Here is a 17,574-nt window from a genome sequence, read left to right on the forward strand (position 1 = left end):
TGAGGGGACAAATACACAGTCACTCACTTTCACTCCATAAATTGCACAACTGGCTCATTTGGAGCATTTGTTTCAGAACCTGGTGCATTTTCTCCCTTGGTTCAGTTCATACAGGCATACATGAACGCGACAATCACACTCAGATCCGCACCAAAACAATCGGTCCGAGACTACCTCAATTGCAAACGAACTCTGGAGCGATTCGCTTGTGGTGAGACAAACAATATCCCTATAAAAACCATGAACATAACCTGATGGACTTGCGGAGAGTAGGTCAGCCCATCACTGTAATTCCTCATCAAAAAGCGGATATTGCCTTTTGCCGAATAAATTAAATATAGTTGTACATTTAAGAGAGTTATTGAACAATTCCTGAGGTAACTGTAGCACAATCCCTCCTCTCTTCTGGATAGCGGCAGAACAGACAGGTTGGATGGCATCAGCAACTTTACAACAGAAATAAACGCGGCTTCACTCTTTCAGTGTGTATGTGCGCAAGTGTCTGGGTGCGAGAGAGAGATGACAATGGGAACAGGTACTTTATTATGCAAAAATCAAGCAAAAGCAACTAATGGCGGATAAAAGTAACCACAGTGGAAATTTTACAACTTGTGTTGGATAATGTTTATTTGCAGAGCAACCTCTGATGCGTGAATTCTTATCCATGCGGTGACGTTTTGAATAACTGTGACAAACAATACTCGAACATTTGTACTCGTTGACACATTTTTACAGGTATATTATTTTAACAGGTATATCGATGTATGAGCTTAATCTTCTAAATAAAGAAGATGCAACATTGTAACTATTGTAGCCCCGGATATGGAACAAAGCAAGCAAGCTACAGGTCTGAAAACACCCTAAATCAGTCTATTACAATTGTTTATGCTCATGTGGTACACCTGTTATTTCGGCAAGCTCCACGTGACAAGGAATGTGAGAGAGAGAGCTGAGTTGGTATGTTTGTAACCCATCCACCATTTTGTATCAGCAAATGTGTCATACCTACGACTGAAGAAAGCGAGATCCCAGCAAAGCTGTCTGCATGTGTGACACCCTGAGCCAAAATTGAGTTGTTTAGATTCTTCGAGGTTGACACCAGCTTAAATTAGCGAAAACTGTTTCTCTGCAGATTCAGCAAGTAAAGCTTTATTTCTATAGCACCTTTTATAACAGTATTTACAAAGTGCTTTACAGATTCACTCACACTCATGGACACACCAAATCTCTTTCATGCATTAAGCACAGATTACGCTAACGTGATGCCTCACGATATATTGATTAGTGACATATGTAGAGCAATGTACATTGAATGGTAGAGTGGTTGGCCCTAAATGGTAGCTGTGGACTCTGCAAGAAATATAAATATAACAAACAAATTCATTATATTATCGTGGATGTTTCACCAGTGATTGATTTTTGGAGGGCTCTAAACAGCTTTTTATAGACTTTCTATTTTTCTTGTCTTTTGTAAGGAGTTCTAGGCTTTAAAAGAGCCAAGTGCCAATGAAGCAGAGATGGCAGCATCAAGGTTGAATACTTCTGGGGCGACCATGCACCAGCCAAGCAACTGGCTATTAAGATGAATGGGAATGCGAACCGATAGCTCTCTTCATGTATACACAAACGTGACACAAATGAGATCAATCATGCATTCCCAAGTATCCCCCAAATCAGGGCTTTCTTTCTCACTGTCTGACTCAAAGCAGAGATCCTCCATACAATGCTTCACCTCACCTGCAGGGCACGTCACACAGGATCCTGTCATAAAACAGGACATCCTTCTTCCCTTCATTATCAAACTGCAGACGTGGAATGTTGGAGGCATCATGGTTGACCACCATAATACACGGACTGTTCAATCTCTTGGCCTGATGCACTAGCAGGTAACATCGCTTGTTATCCACATCATTGGCAATTACAAAACCCTCTGGAGACACAGAGATGGAGGCCAACGATGAGATGAAGTACATACTATCATCTTTAATCACTAATCTATACATTATACTCCATATTAGTAACTACGACTGAATGTTTACCAGGGAAAGGCACATCCATGTCGGAGTGCAGCATCTCAATTAGTTGAGCCGTCTTTGATCCTGGAGCAGCACACATGTCCAGAATCTATTCAGACAACCCAGAAATTATAAAGATTCTCCCAATGTACAGAAAACACACTACAGAAAACTAACAGTCTAAATACATTGTGTTTTCTAACATAGACCAGGCAAAGAAACTGATGATGCTGATGTACCTTATGTTGAGGCTCGATTTTGAGCAGAAGAGGAGGAATCATACTGACAGCTTCCTGTCTGCTGATGTTTCCCTGATGGATAAAAATAACTCATTAAAACCAAGTACTTGCGATTGACTACAAAAAAAACATGCATTTATTGAAACCAGCTACAAACTCTGGAAAGATAATCCAAGACAGGACAAGAAATAGTTGGACTTCAACTTTTTTATTTACCGACTCTGTTTCGCTGACCAAGAACTGGTGGAATTTCTCCAGCAGAGGAGATTTGCGCAGGATCTTTCTGCTCAGATTGGTGTGCCATGCCAGCTCATCAGGGTACCTGTAACAACATGATTCAGGATCAGGTTTAAATTGCACAGATTTCAATGGATATCATTTCCAAATGAAATGGATAAGATCTTTTGTCTTACCAACTAAGGGGCTGAGGGGCCTCAATCTTCTGTCTGTCTACCTCAAGGTCTTGTACCTCCTTGAAGTATTTCTCTTTTAAAGTATGAAGGATTTCTTTGGCATGACTGATTACAGAGATTGAGAAAGAAAGAAAAAAGAAAACATTATTTTGAAATGACTTCTTCCTCTGTAAAATCTATGATAGTGGTTTTAAACAGCCAATGCTGAGATTCTCTCATATTTTATATATATATATATACACACACACACACACACACACACACACACACACACACTGTTGGGGAGTAACGGAATACATGTAACGGGATTACGCATTTAAAATACAAAATATAAGTAACTGTATTCCACTACAGTTACAATTTAAAAGACTGTATAAACATATACACACACATATATATACTGGTGGCCAAAGGTTTGGAATAATGTACAGATTCTGCTCTTATAGAAAGAAATTGGTACTTTTATTTACCAAAGTGGTATTCAACTGATCACAATGTATAGTCAGGACATTAATAACGTGAAAAATTACTATTACAAATTGGGAAAAAAAATGTTCAGAACTTCTTAAACCACTTCAGAGTTCTCATCAAAAAATCCTCCACGTGCAGCAATGACAGCTTTGCAGATCCTTGTCATTCTAGCTGTCAGTTTGTCCAGATACTCAGGTGACATTTCACCCCACACTTCCTGTAGCACTTGCCATAAATGTGGCTGTCTTGTCGGGCACTTCTCACGCACCTTACAGTCTAGCTGATCCCACAAAAGCTCAATGGTGTTAAGATCCATAACACTCTTTTCCAATCATCTGTTGTCCAATGTCTGTGTTTCTTTGCCCACTCTAACCTTTTCTTTTTGTTTTTCTGATTCAAAAGTGGCTTTTTCTTTGCAATTCTTCCCATAAGGCCTGCACCCCTGAGTCTTCTCTTTACTGTTGTACATGAAACTGGTGTTGAGCGGGTAGAATTCAATGAAGCTGTCAGCTGAGGACATGTGAGGCGTCTATTTCTCAAACTAGAGACTCTGATGTACTTATCCTCTTGTTTAGTTGTACATCTGGCCTTCCACATCTCTTTCTGTCCTTGTTAGAGCCAGTTGTCCTTTATCTTTGAAGACTATAGTATACACCTTTGTATGAAATCTTCAGTTTTTTGGCAATTTCAAGCATTGTATAGCCTTCATTCCTCAAAACAATTATTGACTGACAAGTTTCTAGAGAAAGCTGTTTCTTTTTTGCCATTTTTGACCTAATATTGACCTTAAGACATGCACGTCTATTGCATACTGTTAAGCTTCATTTAACGATCCAAATAGCTTTCAACTGTGTTTGATATAATGGCAAGTGATTTTCTAGTACCAAATTAGCAATTTAGCATGATTACTCAAGGATAAGGTGTTGGAGTGATGGCTGCTGGAAATGGGGCCTGTCTAGATTTGATTTTAAATTATTTTTTTCAAATCGTGATGGTGCTGTTTTTACATCAGTAATGTCCTGACTATACTTTGTGATCGGTTGAATGCCACTTTAGTGAATTAAAAGTACCAATTTCCTTCCAAAACAACAAAATATTTACATCACTCCAAACTTTTGGCTGCCAGTGTATATATATTAGGGGTATGCAGCGAAGCCATTATCTGTATCTGTATATATAAAGTCTGTTTGTCCATTCAATGCAAGTGAATGGTGACCAAAACGTTGAAGCTCCGAAGAGCACATAAATGCAGCTTAAAAGTAGTCCATATGACTACAGTGGTTAAATCCAGTGACATCTCAAAATATAACTTTTTTTTAACTGTACATCTTGCCATTGCTGTCTCTAGGCACGATCATGATGTCAAGCTCAATTACACTGCCAAGCGTTTGATGGATGTACAGAGTGCTAGATGGCGCCAGGAAGCGTAATCGAGCTTGAAATCATGATCGCCAAGACTGCTTATGTCAAGGTTTACAGAGAAGAAGTTACATTTTGGTCTCTTCTAACCCCAAACCAATTAGATTGCTTCAGAAGGCATGGATTAAACCACTGGAGTCTTATGGATTACTTTTATGCTGCCTTTGTGATTTTTGGAGCTTCAAAGTTTTGGTCACTACTCACTTCCATTGTATGGACCTACACACATCGGGTCTCCATTAAAATTCCTTTGTGTTCCGCAGAAGTCGTACGAGTTTGAGACGACAAATGTGTGAGTAAATGAGAAAATTATAATTTTTGGGTGAACTATTCTTTTAACCTGAAATATTACTTAGACAGAAGTTAGTTCCTCCAAACTACTCACTTTAAATCTACAGACACCATCTGTGTCATGCTATTGATTACCACAGAACATAATTTCAGTTTACAGAAATACACTTACAATGGAAATAGTTGCCACATAGATTAAGTGCATAATTTTCTGTTTACTTTATCGAGGGGCTGCACAATTAATCAAATAAACAATCAAAATTACAATTACATATGCCACAATTAACTAATCATGAAGAGTGTCAAATAAAGCATTCCATTTAGGTCTACATCTGTCCGTTTTGACAATGTTTTTCAACAGGTTTTATGCAGTGGTTGAGCATTGTAACAAATCACAGACTTGTCTGTTGCTGGCTTTCTGTGCATAATTAATTTACAATTTTAGTAACAGTTTTGTTTTTCATGCCGCTAAGAGGGCCAATGTTTAGTTGATCATTTAGGCACCTTCTTGATTTGTTGATTTACAAAAAAAAAAAAAATAATTAATACAAAAAATGAATAACAGTTCTCAGTCTGCTTTGGATGTGTAGCCTAAAATATGGCATGCATATGCCATACACAAAATAAGTGTTTGATGTCAATATCAAGGGAAATAATCGACAATTATGATTTGCCATAATCATGCATTCTATATAGGTATATTGCTAATTTATGAACATCTAAATGTATTAGCAAAAGGTCAAATGTTTAGATATTTTAAGGTGACAAAAACAGTTAATTAGTATTATATCCCTTTAAAGTTATAATGCAATATGTATGGCAGTCAAATTCCTGTTTGTCATTCATTATTAATATTTGGCCCTTTACAGAACATCATGATACCTCTTGTATCCTGTGATTCGTATTGTAGCTGGCAGAGGCTCTCTCATGGCCTCCATGAACTCCTCAAACTCTCCTTCTGGGACAATCTTCAACTCCTGGTAGTAATGCTCAAAGAGTTTGTTTTCCTTGATGATCTCTGAATATCCTGCTCCCCAGCCCTGCCAATACAACAAATGTATGTCAATTTGCGATGTGATTACACTGAAACACTTTTATATACAGAATATCAACACGACGTGACTATATGATGACAGTATTCAACGTGCAACTTATGTGACATTCATAGTATGAATATGCAGTGTTGTCACAGAGCAGAAAAGTAAGAAACTGGAGCAGTTAGCAAACTCACAGCGTCATCTCTGTTTCTTTTGCCCTCTGGTCTTCTGTTCTGTTGAGGTTTCTGTCTGTTTCTATTTTTTCTTCCCATGTTGGACAGACATATAACTCTGGATATAAACCTGCGATGCGTTTTGATTGACTGATTAGTAATTGCTCTCCTTTGCTTTTGCTGAACTCACGTGTTCTTGACGCGATCTAAACAAGCGCACGCTCTAGTGGAAGGACCCGCGTTTATGGTTTCCGCGTTTATTGCCTGACTTATATCCAGAAGTGATTATTTTGTTTTCTGTCCAAAATGTAATACGTAAAATTCCGATATTTTAATCTGTATGTACTCTATTTTTATGGACAGTTGAATATAACACAAGGAACAATTATATACATTTTAAATAAAATATGCGATTCAAATTTAACACCATGTACTGTATAATAATACGAATTATTATTATTATTATTATTATTATTATTATTATTATTTTATTTATTTATTTTGCCAAGGTACATTTGTAACCGAGAATATTAAGGTATACAAACTTACATTAAATAATGTACATTAGAAAGAAAAAAGAGGAAAGCACCAGGAATAAAAGTATAAAATGTTATGTATCAGCACTTACAAAAATAATTTAAAACAGTCTTAAGAGCTTTGGTATTCTTTGAAGATAAAATTGTTTGGATGTATTGTTTGATTTCTTTTTTAAAACAATAAATCAGGGCTTTTGATTTTTGAATTTGCTTCTGTGAATGTACGATTTATCTTACATCAATAGGTGGTTAATAATACTTAATGCATTATCTTTGTTTGACTAATTCTATAAAAACCAAACAGTACATCCTTAAAAATTACATTGAGAAATCTCAAAGCAAATGGGTCGTTAATACAATTACAAACATCTTCCTAAAATAACTGTGTAAAAGGACAGTCCCAAAAAATGTGAAGTGCAGATATGAGGTATATAAAATAGCCAACAGGCTTGATAGCTTTTGCATTTTTTAAGAAGTCAGAATTATTTGTAGGCTATATGCTGTTTGAATTTCGATCAAAAACCATATATGCAGTTTTTTGTTGCTAAGTTTGATTCGAAGTATTTTGGAGGTAAAAGTAAAATATTAACAAAATATTCTCTTTTGATTTATTAGTGTTGTAAAAAATTAAATAATAATAAATTAATAAATGTTGTGCGTATAATATGGTACTATAGATACTAGTGTTTATTGGTTAGAATTTAATTATATGCACTTAAGCACCGCCCCCCGTCTTTTCTGATTGGCTGACACCGCTATCGTGGTGGGCGTTTTTCATTCATTTTGTTTCGTAAAGCTTGCATGGCACACGTAGAAACGTTACCTAAACACTTCACATAAATAGAGAATCGAGGATTTATATTTTGTAATTGTCAACCATGGACGCTATTCTCAACAAATTATTTTCTTCTGAGGAGGAAGAACTGTACGTTTTGGATTGTTTATCCTACTTAATGATGTTCATGGCTTCCGTAACTTTCCTGACTTTACTCTTTGAGAACGTGCCCTATGGCAGATATGCATCCAGCAGGTATGGGTTTCCTGTAAATGTCAAATTCGCCTGGTTTGTTCAGGAACTGCCCGCTTTTCTTGTGCCTTTGAGTTTGGTGCTGTGGAGTTCCTGTGCAAAGATAACGCACCTGCCCAACCAGCTCCTTCTGCTCATGTTCTTTTGCCATTACATGCAAAGGTAGGCTATATACTTGAAATACAGCAGACATAAATGTCTATGAATGTATTGACATGGGGAGAGTATATGTGAAGTAGTCTGATATCCTCTTGCAAAATTACTGTTCCACTCAACAGAACACATAAACATGTACACTATTTCTTCTAGGTCCCTCATTTACCCATTTTTAATTAGAGGAGGGAAATCAACACCATTCATCTCGTTTGCCCTGGCCTTTGTCTTCTGCATCTATAATGGCTACCTGCAGGCAAGATACCTGAGCCACTATGCAGAATACTCGTCTGATTGGGTTACACATCCCTGTTTCATCACAGGTATGTGCTAGTGGCTGTCTGAGTGATTATTCACATGATAGAAGGGCAATTTCCAAACTTTTCCTTAATTTATATATATATATATATATATATATAAGATCTGTATTTTAGGTTTGTTTAAAATGAGAGCAGAGGCAAAGGCCACAATAGATTCAGTCCCCACTGATGCTTTATTAAACACTTTATTTAACTTGGCAGTTACTAACAGATAGGGATCCTGACATGAAGAATTACATTTTCCTTGATCATTTGACATATAAAGTAAGAGGTCATTGTACTATAAAAACATACTGTAAGTTTCAGAACTCAAAACTTCCTTCTCACTGCAAAAAGAGCATTTGTTGAAACCAAGTGGCCAAAACGCCTCATTCTCTTCCAACTCCACATTGTGATGTCACACTGTGGTATACATTTGGCTCGTTTGAGATGAGCAAGTTCTACGTAGAATCAGTCACCGGTGATCTGCGGCAGGTGCATGCCGGTTTGAAATCTGTCCAACTTGCTGTGATGTCATCACGACGTATGTCAAAAAATGTCCTGTGAGAGCGAGGCGTTGCGGCTACTTTTTCCGAGCTGCTCAAACTGCAAGAATGATGGGAAACGACTTGCTAACAACACAGCTTAATGCTCATTGGCTTAAACAACCATGATGTTTTGTTCATTTCTAAAATGTTTTATTTTTTAATTTTTTTTTTAACTCTCATGTAATGTTTTTATGTACAGTATATCAATTATTTGTGAATATATCCAACACTCTGACAGTTCGATCTCTGCATGGGATATGTGATAGGCAATGGCGTAGCAGCCGCGGGGGACATGGGAGACAGGTCCCCCGCACTTTTCTAAGCTAAACCCATACTGAGTCCAAATGCTGGATTTGTATTCAGTATTCTTTGTGTTTTGATACTTTGGGCTGATTGAGCGACCATCCAGCCAATCACAGGTGAGTGTCATGAGCGAAACAACCCTTACGTAATAGGCCGTCAGTCAGACAGTCTAATCAGAGTGGCTTCATTCACTTCTACAAAGTTGCTTTCAACAATGCTCATTTATCCATGTTTTTTATCGGCATTGATGTTGATCTAAATTAATAATCTAGAGATGAGGAACACACAAATGAGAGTTATTTATCAGCATATCGTTCTTGATTGGCAGCAAGAACTACGTGGAATATTTGTACTTTTAAACTTTCATTTGTCACACCGCAGGACTATTTAAAAAAAGTTATTGAAATCAAAACACACTACAAAAAACTTAAAAGAAATTATGTCTATTTACAGAACCTAAGATGTACACTTTCCCTTATACATTAATCTAAATTTTAACCTAAAATTTTGATTTTGTTGTACAGAGAGAGAGGGAGAGGAATAGAGGGAGAGAGAAGTAGGAAGTGGATGTGCACATAGAAATGTATGAGATCATAAACGCCCTGAACTCTAGGTGACCTGTCATGGTTGACTGAACATTAGCTGCTAGTCATTAGTTACCAGTCACATTTCCCCATGTAGTTCTTATCATGTCAGGTCATGACTATAGGTTTTGAAAAACTGTTTGATGGATTTCTTTCTTCCAGGGTCTTGTATGTGGTTCCTGGGATGGACCATTAACATTCACTCTGACCATATACTCAGGAACCTCCGTAAGCCTGGAGAGACAGGCTATAAGATACCTAGAGGTAACAAAAAAAAAATGTATCATAGATTATCAACACCATCTAGGAATTGGGAGATTAATGTGTTATATTTGATGAAAATGTTATATTGAAATTTTCTGAAATATTGGTGCTCAGCATCTGATCAGTGGTTTCAAGCAGAGACAGTACAAGGAGGAGGAGATTTGAAAAGAAATGAATTGGAGAAATTGCCACTCTCAGTTTAAAGATGTGCCTGTTGGAAAGAAGGTCTTGCCTTTCAATTCAAATAGCCTTTCACCTTATAGACCGCAACAGTCTGGTTCCTGAAGTAAAAATCCCATTCATTTTTTTCCATAGGGGAATAGATTTTTAATGATAAATAATAAAGCTTTAAAAACAAACCTACTGCGAGCTCCGATGTTGTTAGTTGATGGGAATGTTTAAAGGAGCACTCGATACTTTTTTGAATATGTGATCTTGTCTTTCAAACACAATAGTTTTTAGTTACTGATACCAAGTTCACTATTCACAGTAAACCAGGATTAATTTAATCCATGAGTGAAAGTGTCCAATAACAGGGTGGTTATGAGGTTAAGTGAGTAGAAATTGGCTGGTCATGTGATCCTAACATGGCTGCCCCCATGAGAGGACCCTCTCCATGTAGAATAAAACAGCTTTTATAAGATTACTGATATGACTAGAGTCTTCATCTCATGTGATTTGGTATGATATTATAAACATAGAAATAAAAATGTTACAATGAGGAAAAAATTACAGAGTGCCCCTGTAATAGGATTGTAGTTAATTCCCTTATGTAAGACATTAAGTATAGTACACTGTTTTGTACCTTTGTTATTTTGTCCGATTTTCAAATCACAGTTTGTAACATTGTAATTCACCTCAGAGTTGGCTGGTTTGGTTCATGAATCATGATTTTGAAGTGATAGTGCACCCAAAAATGAAAATTCTCTCAATTTACTCATCCTCGTGCCATGCCTAGGTGTGTATGACATTTGAAGAAAAATCGAAAAATATCTCAGCTCAGTAGGTCCTTAAAATGCAAGTGGATGGTGATCAGACCTTTGAAGCTCCAAAAATCACAGACAGTCAGCATAAACATCATCCATATGACTCCTGTTGTTAAATTAATGTCTTCTAAAGTGTCAAATATAAATATTTAAGTCCTTTTTAACTAGAAAGCATCACTTCCGGTCAGCAGAGTAAATTATGAGAGAATTTTCATTATTGGGTGAATGAACCCTTTATATCTTTTATGAAAGATTTTATGAATCCCTTTGGAAAAATGAATGAAAAAAAAAATAAAAATACTCCCAGAACCAAGATGGCTAAAAAAGTTGTGTGCTCTTTCGCAAAGGCATCACCTAGTCTAATAAACTGAAAAAATACTTTTTTTAAGCCTGATTTGAGCTAAATAGGCTAAATTTATGATATCAATTGTTATAAAATTGTATTGGTTATTTAACATATGTTATTGAAATGTAAGCTGACCAACAAAAGGTGCCCCACATGTGAAGCAACATGCTCGGATCAAAATGGTGTGTAATGCTGGGGTGTCCTCTTCAGTGAAGGTTTGAACTATGATGCTTTATGGCTATGACCATAAAGAGTCTGTGTTTCCCTCTAGCTTTGACTGTGAAAGAAAATAAAAATAGATGCCCTTATGATCATGACTCATTGCCTCAGCAACTTGTCAGGAGCAACCCTCCTACAGAAATCCTAATAGTCAGTGACATCAGCTTCTGTCTCTCTTTATAAACAGACAGACAGTGCTAAATGTAAATGCAATTATCTGCTATTCTTGTAGTATACATATTTCAAAGCTGTCTGAAATCAAGACTTCACTGGATAGTCTAAAAAACATTATGCTTTTTTTCTTTTAAATCACCATCTGCAAAACAATGCTAAAGTGAGTCAGCGGGCCTTCAGCAAAAATTTGATTTTCATCATCCTGCTGATGACACTTTATCAAAGTCATTTAACATCAAGAAGCAGGTTTTTCATTTCCAAACATATGATGAGATGTTGTATTATGGTGACATGCTTTAGTTCTGACATATTAAACCAGACAACTTGCTGCTCAGATGGTTTCACACTTAATAAAACCCATGTGATTTAACAGCAAGCACTGCACAAACCGATTAACTTGAAATTTTCTTCTTGCTGCTTTCTAAAACATGAATTTATGATGTGATCCGTTCAAGTGGCTCTTCGTGACTGTTTTCTTTTTATAGGAGGCATGTTTGAATATGTATCAGGAGCAAACTTCTTGGGTGAGATTGTAGAATGGGCTGGATTTGCTCTGGCTGGTCACTCACTGCACAGTGCAGCTTTTGCCGTCTTCACTCTTGTTGTGCTGTCCAGTAGAGCAGTGGCTCACCACAAGTAAGAGATTACAATATGAATTAAGTGCAAAGATCACAATACTTTTGGGTTATTCCGTGTCATCTCAACCAGAGGTCCTCGGCTCAACATTTCGTTTTTCATTTTGTTTTGTAGATTAACATTTCTGAACTTGCTGCACTTACTGAAGAGTAAGTGGACTTTTTTAACCATATAAAGCCTTAAAGGAATATTTCACCCAAAAATTAAAATTCTCTCATCATTTACTCACCCTCATGCCATTCCAGATGTGTATGACATTCTGTCCTCTGCAGAACACAAACAAAGATTTTTTTTAGAAGAATATCTCAGCTCTGTAGGTCCATACAATGCAAGTGAATGTATGCCAAAATTTTGAAGCTCCAAAATCCACATAATGGCTACATAAAAGTACTCCAGATGAGTCTGGTGGTTTAATCCAGATATTATGAAGCAATTTGATAGGTGTGGGTGAGAAACAGATCAATATTTAAGCCTTTTTTTCCTTCACTTTAATTTTTTCTTCTGTTTCTGATGATTCACATTCTTCGTGCATATCGACCCCTACTGGGCACGGTAAAATATGACTTAAATATTGATCTGTTTCTCAACCACATCTATCATCTTGTGTCTGAACACATGGATTGAATCACTGGAGTCGTATGGATTACTTTTATGCTTCCTTTATGTGGATTTTGGAGCTTCAAAATTTGGGCACCCATTCACTTGCATTATATGGACCTACAGAGCTGAGATATTCTTCTAAAAATCTTCATTTGTGTTCTGCAGAAGAAAGTCATACACATCTGGGATGCAGATAAATCAAGAGAAAATTTTAATTTTTGGATGGACTATCCCTTTAAATATGAAGATACCAAAAGAAAGGTGTATTCTGGATTTTGGATTCACACTATTGGCATAAAGTCAACTGATTTTTGTAATAGACCTACCTATATCTGCGTATAAATAATAATAATGATGATGCCACCATCCTTTTAAAGAATCTTTTTTTTATTTTATTTATTTTTTTTACTTTTGCTCCAAAATCATATTTGAAAATTGTCATTTTGACCCCCCTCTACAAAGTAATGGATTACTCCATAAATATTGATTAATGGCATTTAATATTATCACTATATTTCTTTAAAACTATTACGAAAATCAAAAAATGTAGCCGGGGAAGTCTCTGAAATTTGGTTGATTTGACACAAATGTCCCTTATATTTGTTCCGTTTTCAATTCTGTTTTTTTTTATTTTATTTTTTATATGCAATTTTTAAACAGAACTGATGACTGGTTAATGACAACTCTACTTTGTTTAAGGTGGCCTAGATAAAATCGTGGTTTGTGGTTTAATGTGCCATTTCATTTCACAGGTGGTATCTCGCAAAATTTGAAGACTACCCAAAATCAAGGAAAGCTTTAATACCGTTTGTGTTCTGATCCTGTGGTAAGCCCAACCACATCACTTCCATAGAAACAACATGTTTTGTCATTTTAGGATATTACCTATAAACAGTGTTCTTATTGTGGAATGTTTTAAGGGAAGTACTGTCATAATATACAGAGACGGGGAACAAAGATGAGCATCACATAAACTCCATTTTACAAGACAAATCATTGTACTGCATTTTACACCACACACATTAATGTTTTAACTTAAAAAGCATAACTACAAGAGATATAGGTTAATGGAGGGATCAGATGAGATTAAAAACAGGCGGACGGGTGCATTCATACCACAGATCTTCTATATTTATCACTCAGTCGCTCCTTCAAGACTGTAGCCCTGTGTTAGAGAAATATGGACCAGTTTGAACTGCTGCTGTCACGTTTCAGTCAGATTGGATATGAGGCAATCGGGGTCAGGGCTGCCAGCTCTTAATATAAAACATACATATGATGGCTCATATCGCAACCATGTACTGCAGGTGTGTTGACAGCAGCACAACCATTTATGATCCTTATATACAGATTCGTATAAATTATATTAATTTAAATGTAATGCTTTAATTTAAAATATAAAAAATAATAATAATCCTGTTCACATGAGGTTTTAAGTAAATTACTTGTTTTAAATTTAATCTGGTACTGATTAAAAAATGCACGACTAAAATTGTAAGTAACCTAATGTTTTAGATGTGACCCCAATATAATGTATATGTAATCATGTAAAGCATAAAAAACAAACTGTAATCTGATACTATGTACATTTTAAACTGTAATGTAATCTAATTACAGTTACTTGATTTTTGTAATCTGATTATGTAATCCAGATTATATGTATATATACTTTACATATAATTGATTGATTTTTCAAATGTTTAACAAATTACATTTAATGAATTTAAACTGAGGCACATATTGTGCAAATTATAGATAACGACAAATGAATTTATTAATGGACTCTGGGACAAATGGGAATTTATCATTATCGTAGTACCTCCAGTTGATTGTGTCTTAATACACGATGCAACACAGAACTTCTGAAGTTTTCTAAAAACTTTCAGGCAGCAGATGGCATAGGGTCAGTACATGGAGCTGTCAAAATAAAATATTAAGATCAGTATTCAGAAGTAGCGGAGCGCTGCTTTCAGAGAAAAAAGAAAAGCATACCATGCCTTAAAAGGACAGCTGCATTTATTTATGTGTAAAATGCCTGAGTTAGTTTTGTGTATACTGTATGAATCTTTGTAAGATACATATGTTACAACAGGCCTTTTGAAGATCATGCTAATTCAACACTACAGTGTTGCATTCCATTTTGATATCTTGCTTTTCTTCAGTGGATGTAAAATAAAATTATAATTTCAGAGACGTACAGTGAATATACCTCAGTCTCAGTTATCTGCTGCTGTTTTTACATATATGTTTTGTTCGTAACATCATTTACCATTGCTGACATGTTTTCACTTGCGGTGGGTTCTTATACTATACCTTCAAGGCATAAAGCATGGAATATGGCAAGAGTTATTTTTCCAGAGTGTCCGCACTGTCAGCTAGGAAAGTGGTTTGGGATAATTTATCTGTGGAAAGGGGAAGGTCATATGAATTGTTTTCAATCATCTAGTTCTACTTGTCTCTGTCTTTTAATACTGTGAAATAAAGATTTTATATCATTGTATATTTTATACTGTATGCATTTTTCATCTTTTTGACATTGAAGTACATAAAACCTACGCTCCGTTCTAGTTCATTCCCTTCAGAAGTGCATGGTCAATCTGGACCTGTTTGAGGTGTTGGGTTTGTCTGTCTGTTCATTAGGGAAATAACCCAAGCCACAGTCAAGGCATTGATGAAATCCCCCTGCAAACCACATTGCATACATACATAACGTTTTGCAACACCAAGCACACCCTCCACTACGCTTTGAGTGATAAAGGAGCATGCAGAGGACTTGTATTGAATGTTACATTTTTGAAAACTGTAATACAGCAGTGAGCTCTGCTTGCACACTGACAGTAGTGATCACAGGAGATGTCAGTGTTCTGACCACGAGGGGTTACCCCCCCTTTTACACATGCTGCACATGAGCTGAAGGGAAGGCGCTTATTATATAATCACTGTGGGAGGAGCTTATAATTGCAGCTTCATTCTTCAGCATGTCAAATGGTGATTTATCATCATCAACAAAGATGTCCTCTTCTAAGTTTTTCTTTTTTTTCTCAAAAGTATGAGTTTATTTTTGACAGAGAGTACGTTTTTCAACTGGCTATCTAGTTAGCTTAATCGAACAATCAGTGACATGATTTTTCCAGCATTAATGTCTTTATTTACTTATCATTTGCATGAAGAGGATAATTGATTTCAAATTCAATTTGAATTTTGTTTTACATTTGAAATTACAAAGACTACACATTGTTCACTCTTTTATCAGACTGGCATTGTTTCCACTTTAATATTTCTGTTTACTAAATGTTTAAAACTTTAGGTGAGCAGCTTTAACGTCTGTAAACATTTGTTTTTCTTATTTATCAATAAAATATTGGTTTTCAGCTTCTTTTCAGCAGTTAATTTTAACACATAGACCTATGAAGCAGTAAAGAAATGCATGTTAAAGGAAACCCACTGACTGGAATTTACTTAAGTATATTTCATTCATACTGAGATTCACCAGCTCATATATATATATATACAGTACTGTGCAAAAGTTTTAGGCACATAAGATGTTTCACAAAAGCATTTGTCTTAAGATGTTATTTATATCTTTAGCTTTAGTGTGTCAATAGGAAATATAAATGTTAGAATCCCAAACATTAATTTTGCAAATAGAAAGATTAGAATAGAAGAACAGGGAGCCCTGCAACAGATGGCATGGCCCCCACAGAGCCCCACACTGAACATCATGTCAGTCTGAGATTACATAAAGAGACAGAAGCAATTGAGACAGCCTAAATAGATAGAAGAACTGTGGTGAATTCTCCAAGAAGCTTGAACATCCTATCTGCCAACAACCAAGAAAAACTGTGTCCAGGTGTACCTAGGACAACTGGGGCTGTTTTAAAGGCAAAGGTGGTCACACCAAATATTGATTTAGCTTTTTTATGTTTACTGGACTTTGTATGACATTAAATGATAAATGAAAACTATTTATGGCATTATTTTTTAAGACATCCAATTGCCTAAATCTTTTGCACAGTACTATATATATATATATATATATATATATATATATATATATATATATATATATATAAATTATATACAATACCGTTCAAAAGTTTTGAAACACTTGACCGAAATGTTTCTCATGATTTTAAAAATCTTTTGATCTGAAGGCGTATGCTTAAATGAAATTAGTTTTGTAGACAAAAATATAATTGTGCCAACATATTAATTTATTTCATTACCAAACTAAAATTATATTTAAAAAAAAAAGTTTTTGAAATGGATAACTTGGACCGAATAATTAAGAAAAGCAGCCAGTAAGTGCCCAATATATAGATGGGAACTCCTTCAATACTGTTTAAAAAGCATCCCAGGGTGATACCTCAAGAAGCTGGTTGAGAAAATGTCAAGAGTACATGTCTGCAAATTCTAGGCAAAGGGTGACTACTCTGAAGATGCTAAAATATAACACAGTTTTGATTTATTTTGGATTTTGTTTAGTCACAACATAATTCCCATAGTTCCATTTATGTTATTCCATAGTTTTGATGACTTTACTATTATTCTAAATGTGAAATAAATAAAATAAAGAATGAGTGACCCTAAACTTTTGAATGGTAGTGTGTGTGTGTGTGTGTGTGTATATATATATATATATATATATATATATATATATATATATATATATATATATAAAATTTTATTTTATGAAGATATTTTTATAAGTTAAATATATATTTTATTTATATTTTGATTTACCAGCTCATATATATATATATATATATATATATATATATATATATATATATATATATGTATATGCACAGTGCTGGGTGGTAACGGATTACATTTAATCA

General features: G+C 35.4%; 2 protein-coding genes across 3 annotated transcripts in view; one reads left to right on the top strand and one right to left on the bottom strand.

Moving 5' to 3' along the window:
• The window catches only part of LOC127421446 (RNA cytosine C(5)-methyltransferase NSUN2-like), a 33,335-nt gene extending 27,056 nt beyond the window's left edge, over positions 1–6,279 (bottom strand). For both annotated transcript variants that reach the window (XM_051664497.1, XM_051664498.1), the window contains exons 1-7: positions 6,080–6,279; positions 5,731–5,888; positions 2,668–2,772; positions 2,471–2,576; positions 2,255–2,326; positions 2,040–2,124; positions 1,738–1,930 (exon numbers count right to left, since the gene is read on the bottom strand). In XM_051664497.1, coding sequence (XP_051520457.1) covers positions 1,738–1,930; positions 2,040–2,124; positions 2,255–2,326; positions 2,471–2,576; positions 2,668–2,772; positions 5,731–5,888; positions 6,080–6,157 — 797 coding nt within the window. In that variant the 5' untranslated portion in view covers positions 6,158–6,279. The remainder of the gene's footprint in view (positions 1–1,737; positions 1,931–2,039; positions 2,125–2,254; positions 2,327–2,470; positions 2,577–2,667; positions 2,773–5,730; positions 5,889–6,079) is intronic.
• A 1,116-nt stretch (positions 6,280–7,395) lies between these two features.
• srd5a1 (steroid-5-alpha-reductase, alpha polypeptide 1 (3-oxo-5 alpha-steroid delta 4-dehydrogenase alpha 1)) lies at positions 7,396–16,104 on the top strand. Its single transcript, XM_051664476.1, has 5 exons — positions 7,396–7,783; positions 7,931–8,097; positions 9,671–9,772; positions 11,983–12,133; positions 13,486–16,104. Exons 1-5 carry the CDS (start codon positions 7,473–7,475, stop codon positions 13,550–13,552), a joined length of 798 nt encoding a protein of 265 aa, XP_051520436.1. The 5' UTR covers positions 7,396–7,472; the 3' UTR covers positions 13,553–16,104.
• Positions 16,105–17,574: the final 1,470 nt, after the last annotated feature.

This window comes from Myxocyprinus asiaticus, chromosome 30, assembly GCF_019703515.2.
Source record: "Myxocyprinus asiaticus isolate MX2 ecotype Aquarium Trade chromosome 30, UBuf_Myxa_2, whole genome shotgun sequence".
Classification (NCBI taxonomy): Eukaryota; Metazoa; Chordata; class Actinopteri; order Cypriniformes; family Catostomidae; genus Myxocyprinus; species Myxocyprinus asiaticus.